At 40.2% G+C, this 26,351-nt stretch overlaps 1 protein-coding gene across 1 annotated transcript in view; it reads right to left on the reverse strand.

Annotated features, from left to right (window-relative positions):
• Positions 1-23,347, reverse strand: part of LOC117999426 (ceruloplasmin-like) — a 30,020-nt gene extending 6,673 nt beyond the window's left edge. The window contains exons 1-17 of the mRNA XM_034988526.1: positions 23,193-23,347; positions 22,118-22,368; positions 20,630-20,842; positions 19,980-20,150; positions 18,698-18,950; positions 16,181-16,342; positions 14,153-14,283; positions 13,651-13,776; positions 13,492-13,518; positions 13,149-13,360; positions 11,391-11,541; positions 10,554-10,766; positions 8,173-8,380; positions 7,272-7,411; positions 5,025-5,153; positions 2,914-3,020; positions 1,814-2,015 (exon numbers count right to left, since the gene is read on the reverse strand). Coding sequence (XP_034844417.1) covers positions 1,814-2,015; positions 2,914-3,020; positions 5,025-5,153; positions 7,272-7,411; positions 8,173-8,380; positions 10,554-10,766; positions 11,391-11,541; positions 13,149-13,360; positions 13,492-13,518; positions 13,651-13,776; positions 14,153-14,283; positions 16,181-16,342; positions 18,698-18,950; positions 19,980-20,150; positions 20,630-20,842; positions 22,118-22,368; positions 23,193-23,347 — 2,851 coding nt within the window. The remainder of the gene's footprint in view (positions 1-1,813; positions 2,016-2,913; positions 3,021-5,024; positions 5,154-7,271; positions 7,412-8,172; positions 8,381-10,553; positions 10,767-11,390; positions 11,542-13,148; positions 13,361-13,491; positions 13,519-13,650; positions 13,777-14,152; positions 14,284-16,180; positions 16,343-18,697; positions 18,951-19,979; positions 20,151-20,629; positions 20,843-22,117; positions 22,369-23,192) is intronic.
• Positions 23,348-26,351: the final 3,004 nt, after the last annotated feature.

A 26,351-nucleotide genomic window follows, 5' to 3' on the forward strand; every position in this document is an offset into this window, starting at 1 on the left:
AGGCCTAGCTGAGTGCCAGAGCCGTTCCTCCAATACACACCTCTTCCTGCTGTTCCCTCGTTCGGTGCCTTTAGTGCCTTCGGCACAGTGGTTCTGGACTGGATTTTGTCCTGCAGAGGACATTTGGCCATGTCTGGAGACATTTTGAGGTTGCACAACTTGGGGGGAGGGTGTTACTGGCTTCCCAGGGGTCGGAGGGTAAGGATGCTGCTAAACATCTTACGATGCACAGGACAGCCCCCCACAATAGTTACCAGACTGAAATATGAATAGTGGCAGGCTTGAGAAACCCCAATTTAGATCGAGTCTAAATCCTTAACAGGGTAGTCAAGGTCTTGCACAATTCTGTAGGCTTTTCTTTTCTTTCTTTCTTAGGTCACATTCTTCCGGCTACATGGAATGTCATTCCCCTCCCTTTCTACTAGACAGACTCCCATGCATCTTTAAATACTCAACTTGGGCTCCTGGGTGGCTCAGTTGGTTAGGTGTCTGCTTTCAGCTCAGGTCATGATCCCAACATCCTCGGATCCAGCCCCGCATGGGGCTCCCTGCTCAGCGGAGAGCCTGCTTCTCCCTCACCCTCTGCCTGCCGCTCTGCCTACTTGTGCTCTCTCTCTCTGTGAGAGAGCACTGTGTTTGTATTTCTGTTACAGCAACCCCCCCTCCCCCACCGCCCCCGCCAAGTCAGCAGAGATAGGCTGGCCCTGTTCTGTGAGCAACTTGAGAGAAGATGCCTCATCTAACTGGCCTTCGTATCTCCTCAGCACGAGTATAGTGCTCTGTGCCCTCCACGAGGCTTATTAAAAGATGATGGGTAGCAAGGATGCAGTCCTTGAATTAATTTCAAATTTACTATATGTATCTTGGGGGGGGGAATGAAGAAGTTGAAAAAGATCACATTTGGGTTTGCCTTACTTAAGGATCCCTCATCTAGTCGCGTCCCCAAGCTTCCTCCAGTGAAAGGACTGGGACCAGAAGTCTGACTGAATGTGACTATAATTCAGTGAGATTGTTTATGTGCTTTTTCTCTGAATAATTGTCTCATTACTATGATTCTAGATGGGAGGGGGATATAAAAAAGCAGGATGTGCCTAGTCACAAGCCACCTACAAAAGAATTTTGGTTGATGATCATGGAGTTTTTTAAAGTTCTGCTTGGTGGGAAGATGGGATGGGGCCATGTGCTCTCCAGTTTGCCACAAGCCCCACCTCTCCCTGTGTCCGTTCAGGTAAGACACTTAGACAAGTGTGTAGGAAATCCCTCCAGAAATGATAGCTGGTATTCTTGGTTTTACATCACCTGCATGGTTCCAGAAGCGTTGGAATTTGCCTCACTGCTAAGTCTACAGCCCTTAGGCCAGATCCAGCCCTCTCGTTTCCTGTTTTTCTGTGGCCCATGAGTACAGGGTGGTTTTTAAATTTCCAAGTGGTTGGAAAAAACCAAACAACCAAAAAGAATATTTCCCAACATGTGAAAATTATATGAAATACAAACTTCAGTGTCCATAAAGGAAGTTTTATTGGCTCGTAGCCACTTCCATTTCTTTATGTCTCGTCTGTGGTTGCCTTTGTGCCCCATGGCAGAGTAAAATGTAGCCTCCGGTAGGGACTGTGTGGTTTACAAGTCTATGCTCTTTACTCTCTGGTCCTTTATGGAAAAAGTTTACCAGCCCCTGGTCCACGGGATCTATGCCACAGCCCCATGCGATTGCTTTCTCTAAACTGCTGAGTCGGCCAAGGGTGAACCTTCATCTGCTCCCTTTGTGTGGGACACCCCACAAGCTCCAGCTGCTGAGGCAGCTAGTGGACATTACCGTGCATTTGGTTGCTGAGGTCAAACAGTTTATCATTCCTGTCTATGTTGTTCGGATCTGAAGAATAGGTGTTAACATTTTCTTCGAAGTACCAGGATTTGTTCTCATTAAAAATCATAAAGTGGAGCACACGGTGAACTATGCTGGCTTTGGTGTTTTTGCGACATACGATCAAAGGGCCTACCAGTCCACTGTTAAGATCCTGCAGAGGAAAAGCAAGATTGTCAGCTGTGCCCAAAACTAAAAATGTCCCCCAACCAGAGAAACGAGTCGAATCAAGGTTGAGTTCTAGCGAGGTCAGATCCTGAGTTTGTAGTTACTAGGATTCTGAGAGTAAGGAAGAAGATGTTTGACATGTTGCATCCTTGACTAAGGAAAAGCGGTCAGCTCACTCACTCGAGTTGAAGTCTGATGAGAACCACTAACTCCTGAGAGGGATTTTAGTCACATTCCTCAGTGGATTTAGCTCGCAACAACAACAAAAAACCCAGAGCTTTGTTTTTAATTAGAATTTCTCGGCCTTGGAGTTGGCCAGCCGCGAAGTCTAAAGGTCTGGGATCCTTGGCCATGTGATACCCCTGCTCCCAGAGCCGCTTCCAGCTGAGAGCCTTAGTTTGTTTATACTCATTTTGGTTTGGGGTTGAATGTCCGTGTAGGTTCTAGGCAGAAAGCAAGCCAAAATAACTAAAAGTCTGGAGATGAGCCTTTTGTTGTTGTTGTTAAGTGAAAATAAACTGAACTCGAGCATTGATGGCTTAAAAAAATATATACATCTGTATGTGTTTATTTCTCATTCATCAGAGACTTTTAACTCCATACTGTTTTCTGTAATCCAAATCCAACAAAACAAGAGGATATTATATTTTCCAATTCACAGTGACATGTTGGAAAAGTATCGTGAATCGAAGTAACCATAACGCAATGATTTTGCTCTTGGAAAATGCAAACATCTGTAGAATTAAAAGCTGAGCAGTATTTATGTTGCTTAAATGAAAGATTACATAGAACTAAGATTTTTTTTTAACACAAATTCCTTCTTTCTTCCATTATAATTTCTAAGAAGAGATAGGAGGAAAACGATGACTTGATTTAAAGTTTACCTTAATCACATCCACGGTCGAATAGTAAAACCAAGGTATGCACTCAAAGTCCTTTGAGGCAGGGCCAGATCTTTCAGGAATCTGCCAAATGTATGTTTGGATCTCTCCTAAAATAGACAAATAACAGTGCATATAAACAGAATCTTTTAAAGCACATGTTTTTGTGGAGAACCAGATAACGAGCAAACCCCAAAGCTATACAAATATTAGGCAGCATAGTCCTGGTTTTCACTTCTGGCTCTACTGTTCCTAGCTTTGTGGTCTTGGTCAATGTGTTTACAGTTTCTGAGCCTTCTGTTTCCTCCTGAGCATAAAATGGGAATTTAGGGATTAGACAAGATGGTCCAAATAAGGCATTACTTGGGTCCCAGGGTGAAGCTGATATAACTATCACAGCTGGCTCTCATGTTCTCAGGGTTACTGAATCAAAACCTTATAGTGATTTTGCCATTGAAAAATGTCAGTCGTTACATATCTAACTTATTTGTTCAACAAATATTTATTGCAGTGAAGATAATGTAGGCTTTGAAACGCGACAGACTTGTTTTGAATTCCAGCTCTGAACCTTCCAATTTATAGATCACATGGGGCTCTTCCCTGCTCCCAGAGCATTTGCCTTAGCCCTACGGAATCTAAGTCCTATACTCTTGCCTATTTCAGAAAAGTTCTTTGGGACACCTCCTTCCACTCCTGCCCCTTGCTGTATAATCGTGCATCTCCCACCTCCAGAGGCTTAAATTAATTTTCCCAAGTACCTCCACTAACTGATGCTATCCCCAACTTCCCTGCTTCCAAATCTTTAACAATCAGTCTACTTAGAACCAGCCCTCCCCTTCCACCACACCACACAGTGCCTGGGTTCAGCAGATACTCAGCAGTGTTTGTGGAATGTACCCAATGGGATCCTTCTCTGACTACTGAGAGCAGAGTGCTGACTTACAAACTCCTTGGATAGGAGATTCATGTTAGCACTACCATGGGACTGTCTCTTTTTTAAAATCAAAAGGGAATATTTCACCTGCCATCAAAATCTCTCTTTCCTCCCTCTGCCCCACACATCTTCCCTTTTTGAATTTGGCTCTTTCCTCGATACTACTTGTTTTGGTAGGCAACTGGATTCTGGATGTCCCTCCCAGGTTCCCCTTTGAGAATGAAGGAATTTTTGCTCCACAGGCTGTCCACCCTCTCCTGAGACAGCCTTGGTGGAAGAGAGTCACCTTACCCAGGCTTACATCCAATGACAGCTGCAGGGACAGAAAGGCCCAGCTTTCTCACCCCAACTCAGGACAGCTGAGGACCACCCACTCTTCAGAACTTCTAGGGGTGGTTGGGCTTTCTATTGAGGCTGCATCTCTGCATAAGCTCTCCCCCTGCCCAATTCTGTTTCTTTGTCTTTGATCCCAAGAGCACTATCTGCCCACAAATTTTCATTTCAGGATCTGCTCCCTGGGCATTAATATTAAAAAGCATTTGTTTTGGGGGCACCTGGGTGGCTCCGTCAGTTAAGAGTCTGCCTTCAGCTCAGGCCATGATCCCGGGGTCCTGGGATCGAGCCCCGCGTTGGGCTTCCTGCTCAGCGGAGAGCCTGAGTCTCTCTCTCCCTCTGCTTGTGCTCTCTCTCTCTCAACTAAATAAATAAAATTTGTTAAAAAAGCATTTGTTTTTGTCTGAGGTATGTGGAATGGCATGCTGTACAGTGGTGATGCCACAGAAATGTTAATACATGAGGTTCATTACTTCCTCTTAGTGACTCTCTCCCCTGCCCCCTTCTTCACACACTGCATCGTATATTCAACTCCTACTTTAGCACTTGAGTTGGAGAGATGGACTATAGCCTAAGAAAACCTGGCAGCTGGACAGGTGGAGAGAGGGGAGGGAAGGTGGTTCTAAAAGAGACTTGTATACACGGGGTAGTTTTGCTCATGGCACCCATCCTGGAAGCAAACTCAAGACTTGCGAAAGGAACTCGCTCCCCAACTCCTTCTTTAGACCCTTCCTACTAGTCCACTGGTCTCTCTCATCTAGAACTACACCTATACCTAAGAAAGGACATTAGCACATAGTCCTGCATAAAAGCTCTGAAGCTTTCTTTCCTCTTCTGAAGCAGTTACCTGGCTGTGTTGGAACAACAGTGGAATAGTTTGTTTTCACTCCATGAGCGTGAATCGAATATGGTCTTGAGGCTTTATTTTTAAAGATAATTCGGATTTTTTGACCAGGAGTGAGAAATATTAAAGGACCTAGGGAATATAAAAAGGAAAACGTGTGGAAATTGTTATTTATTTTAAATTATGAATCATTTGTCCTCTTAAGTATTTATACAGCGACTTATTTTTATCCTTTTTCCTTAACATGCAAGCCAAATAAAACACACTTTTAACAAGTGGATCATTGATGATTTATGAAACATGGTTTTTGCCTGGAAAATTTAAGTCTTTAGAAAACGTACTTTGATGAGCATCAGTTACTACCTACAAAAACACACAATTTAGAAATGAAATCTTTTATTTTCTTTCTTGACCAACCTTATCACTTAAACCTTTTATCTTTTTCCCCTTCACCTTAATGGAAAGTTAGGAGGAGCTGGAGGCCTTGTTACTGACCAACAGTGATTTTTTTTTCTCTCTCTCAAGACTGAAGACCCCTTCATTATATTCACTCTCCCTTCCATCCCAGGCCAAGAACTGGAGGTAAAAAAAAATTGTTTTAAATCTTCTTTCTATTTAGAAGCAGATTATGTCACTGACTCTAAAAATTCTGAAACAGGGATGGTTTTGAGATGAAATAAGCAGTAAGAATTCTCTTCAAACTTGTACTATAATTACTGAAATCAGAGCCCTGAAGATACGTACTGGACATTAGATTCTAGCTTGGGACATCCTCTCTTTGTCCCCATGGCCATTTCACCTTCCCAAACACTAGAGAATTGTTTTCCCTTTTCTGTAAAGTGGTTGTTGTTTTTTTCTTTTTTTGTATAAATAATAATGGAATCTAGAGGGTCATGTCGTGTTATCTATCTTGATGCACTTAGCCAGAATCCTAGCAAAAACTAACATCCTGCTGTTACTAAAGATAGGAGCCCGCCCAATAGCAAGGGGAACTGGACAGCACAGACCTCCTTCTGGGGGTTGCAAAGGGACAAGCTCAAGAGGTCAATGAGGAGCCAAGAAGAGTAAGAGTAAGAATTTCTCCAACAGCATGTAAATCTCAGGGTCTCACATCAGAAAATAGTCTCTAATAGGGGACCCTGGGTGTCCGACTCTTGGTTTTGGCTCAGGTCATGATCTTAGGCTTGTGAGATCAAGCCCCATGTTGGGCTTCTCACTCAGTGCAGAATCTGCTTGAGATTCTCTCCCTCTCCCTCCCCCTCTGTTCCTCCCTCTGCACGAATGTGTGCACGTATGTGTGTGCACGCGCTCTCTCTCTCAAATAAATAAACAAATAAATAAATAAAATCTTAAAAAAAAAAAAGAAGAAGAAAATAGTCTCCAATAGACACTTAGATATCAGGAGCCAAATAAAATTTGAGCATATGGAAATGCCATGTGACTTCTCGAAATATTATGCAACATACAGACGTGTCATTTGACACATGAAAACATCATGTGACCTCTGGAAATGCTGTGGGACTTAGGGAAATGTTGCATGTAGGTGCTTGGGGGTGACTTGTAATTTTCCTAGCTGACCTGTCAAGGGTAGAAGAAAGGGCTGCAATATTCCTCACTCTTGGACAGAAGATGAAACTAAATATTAACACTTTACATGTTTAAATTAAACACTTAGGGTTGCCTGGGTGGCTCGGTCATTAAGCGTCTGCCTTCAGCTCAGGTCATGATCCCAGGGTCCTGGGATCGAGCCAAACGTCGGCTCCCTGCTCAGTGGGAAGCCTGCTTCTCCCTCTCCTGCTCCCCCCTGCTTGTCTTCCATCTCTCACTACATCTCTCTCTTCAAATAAATAAAAATAAATAAATAAAATCTTTAAATTAAACACTTAAATTTAAACAAAGAGTTCCCCCTTCTCACTATAGTAGGGCTTCTGGGCTTCATTTTAATATCAGTGAAGTGATCTCTAAATGCTACTTCTGAAGTCTCTCTAGAGTTCTTGAGTCCTAAGAAGCCAGGTAATCTGAAACTGACCACATTCACTTTCTATGGTCCCTTCAATTTCCATGAAACAACCTTGAATCAGTTTTCTTTTCCCAGTAAAAGTGCCTATCGGCAAACAAATTAGGATTAACATTATAGGCCCTTTCCTCTGTCAAGGTGGAGGTTAACAATATCCTCAAGGTGTGCAACAGTCTCTGGTGACTGAGGACAGGAAGAAAAACCTGAAGACCAGTCTGATCGTGTAGCAATACCTAGTATGTCCAGATGTTTTTCATCTTCAGTTCTTTGTGTTAGATTCTTGAATGTGATATCATCATACTGACGGTATATAACTTTCTTGTATTTGGACCCAAGATACGTCCCAATTCTATCCAAATATATGCTTGTTTTACTTTAAGGAAATAAGAACAAAACCAAAAAAACCACAAAGTTAGTTAATTTAACCATTAAATTAAACAAATTCTCATATGGAAGAGCTCCTTATTGCAACAACACAATTGATTAATGTCTAGAGGCCACTTCACCTCTTCTTCTTAAAAAAAAAAGTATTAATACTGGTAAGATGGCTGGATATTCATTCTGTACTTTAAAACATATTTTCTGGATGAAATTTTAGTTTTGATAAATGAATAAATAGAAAAAGTGAAAATCAGAGAGAGAAATCAAGTTTTACAAAAAGAAAAACAAAGGTCTTCGATTTGAGGTTCCCAGAAGAAGAGAGATTGACAGAGACAAATGAAGACAAAAGGAAAATCTGACTGATGCCACATGTTAAATGTAGCTGAAGTGATGTTTATTACACCTTGGAGTGACCAAGCTGGATGGTAATACACATCAGGAAGACTGGATGCAAGGAGTGAAAAGAAAGCGAGAAACAAAGCACAGAAATAAGTGATGCAGATATTTAGAAAGAATTGAAGTCATTTATAATTGAAGGTAAGATACACAGATACATTGTGATTTGTAACGGAACGTATCCTAAGCCCACACGTGCCTCGCACTTACCATGCACACACACCCATCATGCACACCCACACCATACACACGAATACACATGTGCACACACGTGCACACATGTGTGAGACTGAAAAGAAAGGGTGGAGGACTCCAGAAGGAGCCCTTCTCGGTTAGAGATGGAAGTTACTGCCATACTTCTCTCCTTGTAAATGTTGCAGTTGTTTCTCCCACTTCCTGCTAGGAGAATAATCCCACAGAACTTCCTCAGCAGCGATGTAAATGGTTTTCTCTTCCTCATACTGTGTTTGATCAGGGTTTGGCTTCTCACACTGCCTCACGTGGTATTTATGCTTCATGCCTCCTAGATAGTGCTCTGTTGTCATACAAACTACATCAAAAGTTCCTGGAGATGAGTAAGAAAAGAATGCATAAAGCTTTGCATTCAGATTTCTTTTCTCTGTGAAGTCATCTAGAAGATATAAACCCCCAAACGTAATACAGTAAGATAGTCCATTTGGTTTTTTTTTTTTTCCATTAATTTGACAGATACTTATTCTTTATGCCAGGCTTATTCCTAGGCACTTGGGAAACATCAGTGAGCAAAACAGTTAAAAATCCATGTCCTAAGGGTTTATATGGCAGGGTGGGTGGGTGTTGCCGAGATAAACATAGCAGGTAACATCAATGGATGTTGGAAGCTGGTAAATGCTATGGATTAAAAAAAGGCAGACCGGTGTGGGAAGGATTGAGAATGCTGGGCAGGGTGGGGCGGGGCAGGGGGGAGCTCCAGGGAGCAATGAGCAATATTTTATAGGATGATCAGGGTAGGCCTTGATGGAAGGGTGACACCTGGACAAAGATGAGAGGTGACTGATGGATCCGCGGCAAGAGCGACCCAGGCAGAGGAAACACGCAGCAAAATCTCTAAGCTGAGGGCCTGTTTGGTGTCTGCAGACCATCCCAGAGGTCTGTGGGTCTGGAGTGGAGTGAGCAAGGGCGAGAGGAGACAAGCTTGGTGTGGGTTGGAGGGCTGGGTCCCATGGACCCTTGGGAAACAGATGGTAGTGGGCAAGTGTGGAAGGAAGGAGACCTGTCAGGATGCTACGAAGTAATCCATGAGAGATGGTGGGGCTTGGATCGGAGTGGCAGCGGTGGAAGGCGATCAGACTCACACTTTCAAGTCCCCAAGCAATGACAACAACAAAAAAACTCCAGCCTCGTTCAGACCAGTATATTCCACCTGAATTCAAGCTGTCTTTCTTTGATTTTGGTAATTTTATGCTCATCGCATGCCAACGCTGTTTCTCAAAGTTACCTTTATCATCACCAATACTTTCTTCTGTCTCTGTACGTGTTTCTGTTGTTGCTGTTACTTTTTGCAGAGGGTAAGATTCAGGAAGACCGACAAGGAACAAAACCTTCAGACTCAAGGATTTGGGAAGAAGCATTTGTTTAGAATGAACTGATGCCCATAGAGCACAGCGCTTGACACATAGCAGGTGTCTCCACATGTTTACTGCAGCTGATCTCGTTAAGTAAAGAGATGAAGAACAAAGCAATTTTTTTTTTTTAAGTCCAGGAAAACATCTCCAGGGAAAAGGAGAGGAAGAAGTGGGGCGGGCGGGGGCAGGGAATCACCTGCCACCAGGTGAGTGCACAGGGCGGAGAGGAGAACGAGTGTTGGAAAAGATTTCTTTCTTGTTTCCCTCTGAGTGCTCTTAATCCCAGGCTCTGCTTGTTTGTAAAGTAAAATAAAAAAAATTTTACATGTAGAAAATGTAATCAAATGAATCTGTGGTATCACCAAGAGTTCAGATACCAACCCATGGCATTTATGGAGTAGCTAGCTTATCGTGTAGCCAGCATTTGATTTGCCAGTAGTTTTTGACCAAGATGAATGGATTTGTGTTTTATTTATTTATTTTATTTTGGTGAAGGTGGATCTGCAGGATAAATGAAGGAACTAATATTTTATTGAACGTCTAACACACGCCAGGCACTTTACTATGCTGCATCTATCTCACCTGGTCCTTGTCTATTCCTTTTTGCAGATTGTAAATTATTGCAATCCCTATTTTACAAATGAGGGTATTAAGTTCAGAGCAGAGGGGAGGTTCCTCTGACACCCCTAACAGTATTCTGATTAAGAAAAATTTGCCACAGCAGCAATTGACCTCACTGAAGTGAAAACATTTCCCTAGAGAGCCAAGCCAGCAAGGAGAGGAGTAGAGAGAAGGCAGAAGCAGACCGGTGGGTCTGGGAAACAAACAGATAGAGAATAGAGTGAAAACAGGTTAAAATGCTTCAAAGCATCTTCATCACTTTTGAGGAGTGTGGATTGATTTAGAGTCTGGAGCCCAGGAAGAGAAAACCGAGAGGGGTGGAGGGGATTTTTGTGATCTGGGAAATGATATTATTACTGCTCCTATAAATTACATGGAGCAGGGGAAAGGCTTTTTAAACACTGTTTATATAAGGTCCCTTTTTTCTGTACGAATAATATTCAGTGCATGTCAAGACACTGTTTTTCATAATTTGGGCACATTTCAGTGTGAAAGAGAAGATCTACTACTTACCTATGGAATCGGGTGTCATAAAAAGTGTCTGGGAGTTGTGGGGAAACAGAGCTATGGTGTCGTCCCTTGATCCTAAGGAAGTGAAGGTATTTCCTGAAAAATATATCCCATGTAAGTCTTTTTCTGATCCCACACTGAGAACGTGCCACGAAACGTTGTCTCCTAAGCACATGTCCAGTCCAGGCAGATTTCCATACATGTATCCATTAATGGCTACAAGACATTGGGGACAAAGAAAAGAATATTTAATTTATTGATAATTGGCATCTCTTCAAACTCAACAAAGGACTAATCCTAAGGCAGCTCAATCATGTAAGATAATCTCAAGATTATCTGTGTTCACCCCTTCCTTTTAGATTTGAGGAAACTAAGGCCAAAGAGGCAATTACTTGTCCAGTGTCATTAAGCTTATTTTTGGAACAGTTAAGATCAAAGTCCAAGTCTTTAGATTCTAGACCAGTCCTTTCCCCCTACACCTGCAGTCTTCAAAAACCAACCAACCAACCAATCAACCACCTAACTCAATAAACACTCCATCCACCAGTGTCACTAAATTTGGCAGTAAAAAAATACATGACTTTTCTATCTCACATTTAGTAATAGCTAAACAATATAGTGCACCAACAAGGCATTGTTAAGTATTTAGTAAGTTGAATTTAACATAATCATCCGAGTAGATAGTATTTTTGTTGAGAAATTATCTTTAAAAGAAACATGAAATATATTAGCCAATCCTTGGGGAAAAATGTATGTCTCTCTTAATCTGTAATTCTTTAGACATAATGAAATTAAACAAGTGCTTAATGCATTTATTTTGTAAATTGCATGTTCCCTCACAATACATCTGGTTGGACTTCTGGAAGTCTGGATCCTTTTTATCCACATTTTCAGGCCTTGTTGTAAATGTTCTGATATTTTCATCTAAGAGATGACTTTTATTTTCATCAAATATTGTGGCAAGCAGGTAAAACTCTTTGTCTTTTCCTTTCTGTGGATGAGAATAGAAAAAGAAATAGACATGAAATATAGATGCTCTATATACAAAGTCTAGTCAAATAGTTGATCTGCATACAGGATTTCCTACACAAGGTGTTTTGTATACTCCTCGAAAATTCAGGCACAGATAAAGGCATGAATCCCAGTGAATGGATTTATCACAGAACTAAGAAGTTAGGAGAATTATCTATAGTTGTTTTCATATAAAGCTCTTACTCTAGGGACCCCTACAACTGAACTTCATAAAACTAAACTCTATGATCATAGATGTTTATAGTGGCTTTTCATAGGATGCTTTGTAGAAAGTGAGTTAAATAAAATGTTTTCAATTCTAGAAAGTCTGCATTTTTAGCATTTATGAAGAAATTAAATATGTACACATATTTATATTTTTGGATAAATAGAAAGATTACATGTGCTATAAGAATTATGAGACTTATAATGCTTGAATTATATGGATGCCTGTTAATATGTCATCTCATTTTTAGATAAAATATACATTCAATTATACATATATTTATTTGGGGAGATTTATTAGGCTTTATTACCTTATAAATTATAAGTGCAAAAAAGAAATTAGATATTAGTTCACTTGTGAGTGAGGAACAGGGGAAATTCATCCCTCAAACATTTACTAAGCACCTACTACACGCCAGAGAGGGTCAGTCGTTTTCACAAAAAATTAACAAAACAACAACAAACAAACAAACAAAAAACCCTCACGTACGGTTTCAAGGAACTTATGGTCTAGTGGGACAGAAAGGCCAATAAATACAATTGCATGGATAAGTGCTCCAATGGAAACATACGCAAGGAACTATGGTAACTGACAGAAACCACTTTAGCTAGTGAATATTGTCTGAAGGACAGGAAGGAACTTTCAGTCGGAGTTTTAAAAATGTCTCCCCTCTCAGCAGGCAAAGCCGTGAGGAGAGGCCATTCCCGATAGAGAGCAGAGGGCAAAATCAAAGAGATGTGAATGAGCCTTTCTTCCTCAGAGACTAACAAGCTAATTCTGCACAGTGTGGCAAGGAAGGAGGCATGAATCTGGAGGGGCCGACAGGGGTCTGTTGTGCTGACTTCTGAGCCAGCCAACTGCAGAGTATGGAGCGCGCTAGAGTTGGATTTGAAAAGAAGCGATGTGGAGCTACAGTGAAGCAGGGTGAGAGTGGAACCAGGAGTCAGGAGGTTAAAGGAGTTCAGAAAGAGGGGACGGTACCTCCCAAGAAGGCAGTGGTATTGGGAGGTGGATGACTAATGTTGGAGGTGAGAAAGGAGTTGTTGTTGATGGAAATCCTGGGCTGGGTGGCGTCATTAACAAAAGAGACAGAGTGAAGGAGAGAGGGGCAGGTAGCGGTTGTCCAGAGGGAGATGAAGAGTTAAAGCAGTCAAGCGGAAATAGAGGTGTCTGGTACACGCTAGGGTGGGTGCTCACTGGGCAGAGGAAGGTGCAGGTCTGGAGTTCAGAAAAGGATAGAATTGAGAAAATCAGCCCACAGAAGAAACTGAACCTGCCGACTGCCACATTGCTTTGCCTCTGCAGTTCTGTCTCAGGCAACCTCTCACCAAGGCCTATCTGGACATAGATCCATGACTCACCTGTTTGCCATCTTTACCAAGGCTTCCATTTCTGCACACGAGCAGAGGCCCTACGAGGCCACTGTTGATGTCTCTTATCATATTTACTGAGGAATAGTATAACCAGGTCAGACAGTTGGGATCTGAGGAGGTAGGACCCACATATCTTGGAACTTCCCATGTATAGACAAATATCTTGCCAGGATTTACATGTGAGGAGGGTGGAGGAGTACCTAGTAAGAAATAAATATTGGTAAAATAGGTCCTAGGACCAGAAGTACCCTAGTCTAGGCTGTTAGATCTCTGAGAGCAAGGACCGTATCTTGCTCACTTTGTAGCACCTTGGGTGACAGTTGAAAGGGGCTGAAGGAATCACGGCCATAATTAGGACACAGTGCTGTTATGATGTGAAAAGTGGGCTGCATCATGATTTGAGGAGAAATTTTATTTTCTAGCTGACATTATATTGCAGTGTGGCTTGTTTTGGCCTCCCTCAAACATTACTTACTTCCTCCAGGTGTTTTGTAGAAGGAGCCCTCATTACTCTTTCTGTAACGTAGTCCATGAGGCTGAATGCTGAGTGGCATGGAAGCCTTGTTATAAAAAATGATCTTGATGATCTGTCCCACTTCTGCCTTAATAATAGGGCCTAGAGACCAACAGAATTAGTAATTGTCCTCGGTTTTCACAAACAATTGTCAGGTGTGTTACTTGAGTAAGTTTCTTCTAGGAACAAATTAAAGAGACAATGCTATGAACCAGGAATGCCTCCGACTGCAAGAGCTCGAGATGATTCACGGTCTTAGAAAGTCACTTTGGATCACATGAATATATTACTCTTATTGGATGTATAGGGACAAAAGAATGTAGTTTAAAATTGGGTGAATCAGAATGTACTGTTTTCATAAGGTTGTAAGATGACAGCCTAAAATCTCTAAAACTGTGAGATGTGAATACTATTTTGATTGCACAGAATATGTATAAACGGCGGTTATAACCCTGCAGAGCTCTGAAGAGAATTTTACCAAGGATTCCAAGGTGCTCCTCTCTTGCCTTCTGTGTTTGGAAGGAAGCATCTGTATATTCACGGTAAACTAGCTTTTTGTAAGATCCTCCGATTCTGGTTGGGCTTTGTTCAAAATGTAGCTGGGATTCACTGCGCAGAGAAAGCAGATACACAAAGAACTTTTAAGTTAACAGTGATCACGTGAAAAGAAAGCAAGAATCTGTTTTAAATTACTTGTAATATATTTATAAAAGCAATGCATGCTCATTGTAGGAAATTTGAAAAATAAGAAGAAAACTGACCCCCCAAAATTAAAATCTTCATAATCCCATTATCTACATATAACCACTGTCAACATTTTCCATGGATTTCTTTTCAGTCTTTTATCTATGCGTGTGGGTATAAAAGTATCTATGCCTGTCTACTTGGCGGTTTATCCACACACTTTCTTCTGGAACACAAGGTTCTTTTTTTTTTCCAGTCAGGTAGTAACAAACGCCACTTCTAAAACAATTATGTGCAGAGATGTTAGAATAGTAAGATGAGAGATGTCATTCTTCTTTTTAGATTTTATTATAATAGGGGTGCCTGGGTGGTTCAGTCGGTAAGCGTCTGCCTTCAGCTCAGGTCATGATCCCGGGGTCCTGGGATCGAGCCCCACGTCGGGCTCCCTGCTCTGCAGGAAGCCTGCTTCTCCCTCTCCCACTCCCCCTGCTTGTGTTCCCTCTCTCGCTGTCTCTCTCTGTCAAATAAATAAATAAAATCTTTAAAAAATAAAAAAATAAATTTTATTATAATAAAATTAAATGGGGTCCCCTGAGAAAAAGAGTTTCTTAGCAGTGAAGTAGGGACTTGTCATGCTAACACATCATAGAATTTCATAGCCAGGACAATCAAGCAAGCTGAAAAAAAATCTATTAATTCATACTTATTTTAGTCAATATAAAATGAGAGTTGGACCTAACTCTGAATCTGATTTTTGCTCTAAGCCCAGATATCCTTCATATAAAATTTCCATCCCACAGATTGAATAATTTATTGATGAACTGAAGTAAGAAGTGAAAATACTCACTCGACATAACAGTCTTAGTTTTCGCAAATTTTCTCTGAGTAAATTAGAGAAAAATAATTACCATGGGAAACACTGCTTGGTGGTTTCAGAACTTGATATTTTCTGACATATAACTTCCATTCAATAGACCAGAAGGTTTAAAATTGCTGTAATCTTTGAGTTGGTAAATATAATTATAGCAGTTGGACTATCAAAAAAACTTTTTGTGTACTTTTAAATGCTGTGCCATGGTAATGTATTTTGGTCGTAGTTTTTGGTCACTAAAATAGTAATTGGTAATATATTCTTAGGTGCTGTTGAAATAAAAAATATTTATAAAACATAATTTAAGGCCGCCTGGGTGGCTCAGTTGATTAAGCGACTGCCTTCAGCTCAGGTTATGATCCTGGAGTCCCAGGATCGAGTTGGCATCAGGCTCCCTGCTCAGCAGGGAGTCTGCTTCTCCCTCTGACCCTCCCCCACCATGGTCTCTCTCTCTCACTCTCTTTCAAATAAATAAATAAAATCTTAAAAAAAAAAAAACCAAAAACAAAAACATGATTTAAGAATGTCATAGGAAAGAAAAAAGTAATAAAAAATGTCATGGGCAATAATTTAATTATGCCTTCAGATCTTAGCAGGGAAGTATAAATGATACATGAGGAATGTTTTGAATTTTTATAAAATTGTTATTGATAACATTATCCACTGCCTCATAATTACATATAATAAATCTATTTTAAAACAGTGCTAGGGGGAAAAATGAGCAGTATGTTTTATTTCGCGCTAGCTGCCAAGGCATTTAGAGAAAAATTTTGTGTGGTAGTGATCTTTTAATTCAACATCTTCTAATTATTGATATAATTATTTTTCTCCTTTTGTTTTATCGGTATCTTTTTATGACAAGATGCCTAAATCCTTCTTAGGAGTAGCTGGTTATGAAAAAGTTCGATTATCTTTATTTAACCATAAATATTTTAATCACTGAATTATTACCTTCCAGATGTTGTTAAATTTTCTTTAGTGAAGGAATCTACACCAGAGGGAGCATAGTTCCAAACAATTTTTTCAGCAGCAATATAGTAACATATAACATGTGTCCCATGAACATCTGTTGAAGGTTTTCGGCAATTCCTTACGTTAAAAAAGGCCTTCATACTATCTGAAAAACAGTAAACCCAAGCAGAGAATGTTACTGCAACATTTTTCTTATTCCATATATATTTTATGTTTTAGCCAACAATACTGCAACTTCTCCCTTTTGGAGAGATTTGAGGCATTTTACTTACGGAATCTGTGTAAAAACCTAAAATGTATGAAACAAATACAAAAAGCAGGATGCAAAGATAAAGGTTAGAGGAACATATATTACTGGAGAATAATCACCACCTTTGGACCAGTCCCTAGATGAAGATGTTGCCTGTCTACCGAGAAGAATTTGAGATTCTATTTGGCCAAAAATATCTTTCCTCAGGGGTATAAAATTACCACCATTAGTCACTAATGAATTAGCTGATTTATTAGATTAACTAGAAGCAGGCAGGAAGAAAATCAAGGCAGGTAACTTTCCACGAGGGCACCAGTCCTGTGCTTTGATTTTGGAGTACTGTTGGTGGGAGTGTAAATTAGGACAGACATTTTGGAAGGCAATCTGGGCAGCATTTGTTAAAACATAAAAAGATACAAATAAAAAGATGTTAACTATTACATTGTTAATAAGCAAAAAACGTGGAAGCAATTTAAATGCCTATCGGTAGGCAATTGGGTAAATTACTCAGGATAGATACATCCCCAATGTGGAAAACTATACAACAGTGTAAAAGAATAAGTTAGATGTATGTGGAATGTCAGGAAAAAGATTTCAAAACATTGATAAGTGAAGAAAGCAACAGCAGAAAATTATATGCAGCGTGATCTACTTATGTAAAACAAAACACAAAATATAGCAATGTGTTTTTGGTTTCTACATGTTCATATATATTGTGTGAGAATGCATAGTGAACAGGTTTTCAAGTATTCACACCTAGTGTTTACTCTCTGGGGAGGAACGAAGATGGCGATGGGAGGGTTGGACTAATGGTGTGTTCTTAAACCGGCTCTCTAAAGACAAAAAAACACCATACTTGATTTATTTTGCTAATTTTTGTGGTCTAAACACTCCCACTGTGACCAGTTTGAAGTTACCAACAGTTTACCAGCTGGCTGACTTAACTCCCTGCCCTCTTGAGCTGGTATGAGCTGGTTCCCATACATCACATTAGATTTTTGCTTTTTCTGCCTACTGCCCACCCCCTCAATCCTTCCCCCACCTCATTCCTTCCTCTTTCCATCCTTCCTTTCTTTCCAGCCAAAGTCTATTCATGTATTCTTGTAATTACTAATAAAATAAAATAAAATTTTAAATAAATTTTAAATAAAAACATTTTAAATACAAATTTTAAGAAGACTGAAGTAAATTTTAAAAACCACACACAACTCTAGGACACGGGAAGAGATTAAATACAAGGGAAAGCTATGGAGTCAATCAAATCAACCAAGGAACTCTCAGAAGCTTCTCAATTGTGCCAAGGGCTGACCCTATTCTTTCTGCAGAGCTGAGGGCCAGACGTGGCTCGAAGGCACCATCTGCAAAGTCAGTAAATAGGAAGAGTGGGATTGAGTGTACATTTTCACCTGAAAATGATGTTCCTTTCTAAGTGAGAAACTTTTCACCATTAAATTCAGTCCTTGAGTTGCAGTGGCTGCGAGTGGTTCTCCTTTTTCCCCAGAGCCCTCGAGGGTCCCAGCACATAGCAAATCCTGATAAATACTTGCTGTGTAGTTATTTCCGTAACTAGTGGAAGCATGATTCTAACCAAAGTATGAGACTTAGAAGGCAGGTTTGATCACAGAAGTAAACCCATTTGTGTATAAAGAAAGAAAAGTGAATTCTTCGGTTCTAATAACAACCGTGTGTTTTGATCGAAAGGTAAGACAAAAGAGTGCATGATTATATGTAGAGTTTGGTCATATTTAAGTATAGAAAAGATGAATGACTTCATAACTGGCTATCATATGATTCAATGGACGGTGTGATTGAAGAGGGAAACAAACGGAAATACAAAGGTTTCCTGAGTTCTGGATTAGTATCATTTAGTCCCACAATATTCCTGGCAATTCTTCTTACAGGGTTTTGGACACATGTTTTAACCTCTTGAAACTTGTTTCCTCAACTTAAAAACAAATAGTAATAATACCTGCTCTGCCATTCAGGCTTTTTGTAAGGCTCGCTGGCTAATAAATATAAAAGTTTTTTGTACAAACAAAACAAAACACCCCTATATACCTAGAAGCGTTCATTACTATGGAGTTAAGTGTTAGAGACCCGGGTTCCAGTTCTGATCCTGTCACTGCCTTTCCAAAAGGCAACCCCATCACCTCCCTAGAAATCGCTTTCTATCATTTGGAAGAGAAGGTATTTGTGAGGGGTTGCAACGTTGAAAATTCTCTGACGCTGTGTTATGTAAAGATCACAAATCCCTACCGTGTGTCTGACATCCCAGCTGCCAGTCTCCAGGGCCCTTGGCCACCATGAAGGCATCTTCCAGCGAGGCAGGGAAGACAGTAATGGTGTCCTTTCTGTGGTTCCGGGATATCAGAGTTTGTCCATGCAGATAGATGGAGTGTGTGTCCAACACACCACCCATGCCCACAAAATACCACTTGACCCTGTCCTCAGCACACATGGTGAGATTGGGCAGATTTCCATACATGTATCCATTTATTGCTGAAAACAAATGTATGTTTTATTTTATTTTTTTTATTTTTTAAGTAAACTCTACGCCCAAAGCAGGGCTTGAACTCATGAGCCTGATAGCAAGAGTTGCATGCTCTCCTGACTGAGCCAAGAAAATAAACGTGTGCTAATCTCTCACACACGGTAGATGAGGACCAGACGCTATACATTCTTTTTTTTTTTTTAAGATTTTATTTATTTATCTGACAGAGAGAGAGAACAAGTAGGCAGAGAGACAGGCAGAGGGAGAGGGAGAAGCAGACTCCCTGCTGAGCAGGGAGCCCGATGCGGGGCTCGATCCCAGGACCCTGGGATCATGACCTGAGCCGAAGGCAGACGCTTAACCAGCTGAGCCACCCAGGCGCCCCATACGCTATACATTCGGCGCATTTCCTCAATACACAAACCTCACAGTGTCAGCTTTATTCTCATGCATAATCTAACATGGGATTTGATTGGTGTTCCAAACATGAAAAGGCCATAAATATTGTATATAATTAGAAGTGTCAGGAGCACGAAGAATTACAGGCAAGAGGAGGAAAAGTGAGTGAAGGGCAGAGGTCAGTGACGAGGGGAAAAGAATAAAAAGAAGCTAAGTCCCGGAAAGAAGAGAATAAGGATGGGTGACTGAGGGAATGAGAGTGGCTTTTCTGAAAAAATCTTATGTAGAAACATTTTTTTTAAGAAACACATTTTCATAAAATACCTGGTCAGTTATGTTTTTGTTCTTCCATAATATTTTATTACCTTAAAATTATACCTTTCCTTTTTTTTACCATCTCCTTTTGATCAAGATCAGACTTTAGAAAACAAATGCATCTACCTAACTTTACATGCTATGAAACTCTGCAAACTAGCAAAATTTACTAGATGCCTCGCATATCAACCAGCGTACCTTGAGGGAAAACTGGAAAATGTAAACTCAACCACACAAACTTGAACAAAAGGAAATCACTAAATAGAATCACCGAAGTTAGAATTATAGGGTATGATGAATAAGAAAGCTTTCTTTAATCTTACAAGGCATGAGATTGCTCTCCTGGAAGTCAGGATCATTAGCATTAACTTTGCCAGATTCAGTGTATGCATTAATATTGTCATCGATATACCAGCTTTTGTTTTCATCAGTTATGGAAAACATCAAAACGTAAGACCTGTCGATATTTTTTTCGGTGTCTCCATCCAGTGTGCCTGAAACATAAAGAACAACAAAACTTGCTCTTTGCAATAATTATTTTTGCCATGAAATAAACTGGTGATTCTAACTGATTCAACTTAATCTTGCACACCTACAGATAGAACTCTAAGGAACAATGCATGCAAGGAACAGGCAAACAGCCTCTCAGCTTTCTACCTTCTTCGACCCTGCTGATTGAACACTTCTCTATAGGAGAAAGGTGTCAGTCATTTTGTGAAAAGGCGGCTAAAGTGAAGTTCACTGGATTTGACTACCATCTAGTGACCAACCTGGACTTGAACTGAGGTGTTGGACTCACCATCGCCATCTAGTGCTCGGAGTCTGAGAGGGCAACTTTACTTTCTTGACTGAAGAATCAAGGTCAAGGCAGGAAAAGGGAGCTCATCTGATAGAAAAATTCCACGAGGAGAGCAGGGGGAGAGCCCACTTATTCTGGTTCTATTGCTACAGTGAGATTTTAAAAATATGTTACCTCTTTTGCAGGTCAGAATTGGTCCAACAAGACCCGAAGCCACGTCTCTTGGAGTGTCTACATGGGAGTGGTAAATCCTTGTCACGCAGTTACTGTCATCGGGGCCAGGCCCCTGATTTTCTTCTACAAACCACTTGTAAGTATATCGTGCCCCTGGTTGCAGACGGTCATCTTCCTTTTGCTCGCTCGTAGTATTATCAGGATAGAGGGCACCTAGGAAACATAATCCACACTGCGGTCACAGTAACCATTGGGCAACAGTATTTTGAATATCACTCATGCCTTCTCTAGTAAGCCATGAATGTATGTTAATTTCTATTTTTGGAATCAAGTGTGCATTCCTCCCCTCCTCTTTCCTGTCTCCTGTCTCTTCTTCCTTAGCTGACTTCCACTTGAATATCCAGCTTGTCTAGTTTCTAGACGAAACCGGAATGAGATAGGCAGTATAATTGCAGACTATTATCACCATTATTGACGGATTCCAAAAATATTTACTGTATATCTACTATATGCCTAGACCTCAGATACAAAAACCTAGACTCCTGACAGGCCTTCCATATTTTCTTCACACTTGGGACCCAGGGCATCAAGAGGTATTCATGTGTCCTCCAAGTAGACCACTGGAGCCCAAAAGTGGCCCTCTGCATAGCTTACATTACCCTGAGCTTTTACCCCAGTTCTGAATCTGGGGCCTTTCTCTTCCTTCTTTCTTCTTTTCCTAGAATTTTTACCTCGGATCTTTATCTCTTGAGGCTAGAGTCCTCATAACTATGAATAAAGTTCTTACATTCAATAGAAGACTTTGAAGCATGGCCAACCTCTCATATTTACCCATATCCCAGCACCCCCCTGCTCCATGGTGAACATAAAACCTTATTTTTTTGGCTTTCTCTTCCCTCTCTTTTTCTAACACCATTGGGCAGCTGTGAGTGTAGATGTCTAGGAGACAGGATACTGTCTGGAAAATAATGATTTCTCTTGACAGTGATGTTTTCAAGAGGCTAATCCTCATCCATTAGGAAATGAAATGAGGTGGGGTAGAATAGTATTCCTGGAAAATAATGATTTCTCTTGACAGTGATGTTTTCAAGAGGCAAATCCTCATCTATTAGAAAATGAAATGAGGTGGGGGTAGAATAGTATTTCTGCCAACCTAACATTTGCTCATGAGCATCTCCTACCAAAAAAAAAAAAAAAAGTGGCCCATGCTTTCTCTAGTAAGCCATGAATGTTCATTAGTTTGTATTATTATTATTGTGAGTGAAAAGTGTGTTTTCTTTCCTAAGAATTGCACAAGGGTGGGCACTTACTCAAGATGAAAAATTGAAAAAGGATTGTCAGGTATAAACATTAAAGACATCAAAAATAAGAGTTTGCATTCACCCCAAACTACTCCCAGTTCATAATTACCCTGCTTTCCCTGAGGTCTTGGGCTCATACTTCCCATAAGCAACAGCTCAGGAATATAAGAAAAAAGGATCCACTTACCTTCATTTTCTTTAGAGTAGGTGAGTCCATGAGGATGGAAACTATACATTCTTGAAGCAAAATTTTTTACATGAACATAAACCATGTCTCCAGTCTCTGCCTTAATTATCGGCCCTAAAAATCCCAGCCAGGATGGTTTTTTAATGATGGTTTGAAATGTGTCATTAGTATACTGAAAATACAAAGCCTTTTTATAAACAGATCCTATCTTGTCTTGGCTTTGTTTTAGATATTTATAGGACTGAAACTCTCTGTAAAAAATAAACAAAGAAACAAAAAGAGAGAACTTTAATAAAGTTTGACAGGAAAGAAAAAAAATGTTAAGTCAACTGAAACTAGAAGTAAGAAGCTTCACAACCTAATTTTGATAGACAAAACTCAGACACGGGAGAAAATGTGAAGGGAATCAAAAAAGGTGGTGTAAGCAAGGAGAACGTTGGAGTCTATGATGAAGGGATCAAATACAAGTGTAGCCAGTAATATGCGTGGCATTTTGGCTTACAAGACTTACCAAACTCTCCACACTGAGCCACAAAAAGGCTTCTAACCCCACTTGAAGGTCACTTTAGAGCTCAAGCATTAGATCAATCCCAGTGACTTAGAATTGTTTACCCATTTATACGGATTTGTGGATTTGCTGGTAGACTTAGGGTCTTTTTGGCCAACAAACAGGGTAAATCCAAACCCCCACGCATAACCACGAGATTTCTCCCTCCCAATTACTTGAAAAGAGAAATCAAGAACAGAGCTGCAGTTTTAGAATCTCTGCCATACCCTCCATATCAGAAGGAAAAGTGTTGTTTTATATCTTGAGCACCACACAAACAAAATTGATGATAAGCACAGAATTAGAAATGATCCTTGAAATATTGTGCCATGTTGGCAGAAGTGGCGACAATTCTCAGAAAGAATAATTTCTGATTTCTATCAAGAAAACAAAGGAAGCAGTTCTAATAGCAAATGTGCCCTTAAAGGGTCAACGATGGGAAATTCTTCATTAGCATTTTATCAGTGAATAACAATTACCAACTTCTGTTTCTGAGAGTGACTTTCTCGTTGCAAAGGTATTACTTACTGATCTTCTGAAAAAGGCTTCCCATTGAGCATATTTTTACCAGTAGGAGCATAGTTCCAAGTGGTTTCTTTAATACCAATGCTGTAGTGCCTGTCTTTTGCCCAACCTGGAGAACTAATAAAAACCAGAAAGATCAGTGGGGAAAGGGCCTTCATGTTCAAACCTTAATCCTGGAGAGTCTAAGTGAGTGATGCCTGCCTTTCTTTTATAACCCAGGCTTTCTTCCTTTATTTGTGTCCATTTACATAATAAGTACGAGTTGCATAAGAGCCCATCAGGTTTCATCTACACATACATCATTTCCATTCCAAATGCATTTAGTTTTCATTAGTCAGGCTGAGTGAAATGTTGCACAACCCATAGAGAATACTGGTGCTTGGCCGGTATCAGAGCTTGCTTGAATTACTGGGTAGATGGGCTACCAGATTATCCCCCGACACCATCCCCCAACAATTACTTTCTGTTCCTAGGTTATAAGAATCATCTCCAATTTATTCTCCAGCCTCCACGTTCTCCCAAATTCTTCATTGCATGTTAGTTTTAATAATTCGTTGCTCTAGATGTTAATTTAAATTCCTTGTCATTTGATACTTTTATTCTCAAATTTCTTGAAATTTAAGACTGTCCATAATCTGCCCCTAATCTGATATTCCACGTTCATCTGCATAATTCACTTAGAGGACCCCTTCCCTCGGGGAAGTTGACTTATTAGGGACACAGCTTATCCAAGTTGTCCCCATTTTGCAAGCCTCCTGAAACTTTACCTCCTCAGTGAAGACCTCCCTGATTATTTCAGCCTATAGACACTTCTCTCTTTCTGAATTCACCAGCTGTGTCCAGGCCTGGTAATTAACTACACAGTTTTGTACTGTTGTTTAAATATACATGTATTTTCTCTACCACCATTAGATTATAAATCCTAGAGATTACTTCTTTTTATTCTGTGTATCTTCTAGAAATGTCAAGGAAGAAATGTAAAAATTTTTAGGAACAAATAAATAAAGTCCCTTGGCTACAGTTACAGTACGTAAGGAAAGGAACAGGAATCTTTGTCACTGATTTGTATATCATCATTTATTGGGATACCTATTACCACTGGGTCTTGTTTGAGACTTTACAATCGGAAAGCCACAACGCCTTTCAACAGTTAAAGTGGTATCCTGATTGAGGTTTGGAAACCCACACTTAGAAATATTAAGGCGGGGCAATCATATAACATGTATTGTTTTGCAGCTTGCTTTTATTCCTCAACTACGTGTCTTAGAGACCTTTATATATCACTGCCTAGAAGTCTACTTCCTTCATTCCAATTGTAGCATTTTTTTTCTATTATGAATGTAATTCATTTATTTTTTAAAACACACAAAATCAAAGTATATTTTTCCTGGGTGCACATACAGATGTCTATACACACTTAAGGAGGTGCCCAAAAGGGTACCTATCAAACTAAATACAGCTCTGAGAAGAGAGAGGGTTATTATATTTAAATTATTTTTTACAAGGAGGATACATTTCTATATTACTTGATTTTAAAAAATCAACAAAGTATTTGCATTTTTTCTTTCTTGGATTAAAAAATAACGGGACTCTGAATCTTCCTTATAAGCAATAGTTGCTAAATTCTACAGAAATCAAAACTTCCAGGCTGTTGTATCACAAAAATTATTCACATTTGTGAATTCATAGGTGAGTTTTAAAAACAAGTTGGGTAAACAGTCCACTGCTTTGGCAGGTTTTAATGTCACCAGCAGATGCTGGAAGGAAGTCAGAAAAGCTAAGCCTGGAGGGACCTCGGTGTGTAGAAAAGCTGCCCACAGGAAAATCAAGAAGAGGAAGGGTTTCACAAGTGGCACCCTTGGGGAAACAGTTGAAAGGGTTGGAGAGAAGACTCACATCAGACCTGCTGGGTCTCACATGAGAGAGGGATTAGAGACAGCCTCTCTGGCCTCAAGGAGGAGACCCATGGGTTGGAATAGTTGGAAGCTCTAGTCTCACATATTTAGCTCTGTATATGGAAGAACCTTATGACCTTCCCTGTCACTGTAGCCTAGACCAGGAGCTGTGAAAGACCCGCCACGCAGCAGGCAGGGAGAGGGATTCCTTCAGTGGGCTTTCCAGTGTCCCTTTATACCGAAATTCTGTGACTTCCTTCCTCATCCTCCCAGAAACATTGATTTTACTTTGGAACGTGGATAATAGAAGACCCGTTCAGCTGCCTTTTTTTCTTCTTTTTATTTAGTAAGCACCCCAAGAAGTGCAAAGTCTAGTGTATTCAAATCAAACAGATGTATCCCCACCTCCCAACTCCACCATATACTAGCTATGTGATTTGGGACGAGTTGCATTATCATTCTGAACCCCAAGTCCCCTTATCTATAACAGAAAGGTAGTAACAATTAAAGCTCCTGGCCGCTGTGAGGACTTACCTTCTAGCCTATCAAAGAAAGTTAAGCATCCTCTCCCCAAGACAATGAAAATGGTGTTGGTAAACACTCACTGTTCTTCTTCTCAAGAAATAACTAGGGAAACTGGCTTTGTGTGTGTGTGTGAGGGTGGGGGTGAATGGGTGAGACTGGAAGGCAGCACTTTTTCTTAGGTGATGTTATATTTTATGGCTTGGAAAGATGACAATTTCTGTCCTTCCCTTCCTGCATAGACCTCAATAGATCCGTCTTTTGGTACAGCAGTATTTCAAGTTGGTCACCATTATTTGGTTATTTTCTTGGTTTGTAGCCCAAGAGCATAAGGCAACTTACTTAGCTAAGCTTTGTTGAATTTGGCCCAAAGGTGTAAGTTCAAACACCTTGGAGGAAAATTTGGATTCCTTCCTGGTTTTTCCATTCCACAGCTGAAAATGGTTTAAGCAGAAATAGAGCACATGAAAATATGCATAAGGTTCTAATGACACTAGTACCTTGTTTGCAAAAAAGCTTTACAATATATAAAAATTACCTTTAAAAAATTATTCTTCAAAATGTAATCTTCAAAACACTCTCCTTCACCTCAACTCTTATACCTGTTAAATAAATGAAGTATCTAAAGCTCAGAAGGTCTAGGAACTCACTGCATGATGCACACTTCCAAGTTATGGTGCCAGGGTTCAAACAGAAATCCCTGGATTCCAAATCAAATGTTTCTCCTGTGTGACCTTATTAATTG

The sequence above is a fragment of the Mirounga leonina genome, unplaced genomic scaffold (assembly GCF_011800145.1).
Source record: "Mirounga leonina isolate KUSES-001 unplaced genomic scaffold, KU_Mleo_1.0 Mir_115, whole genome shotgun sequence".
Taxonomy (NCBI): domain Eukaryota; kingdom Metazoa; phylum Chordata; class Mammalia; order Carnivora; family Phocidae; genus Mirounga; species Mirounga leonina.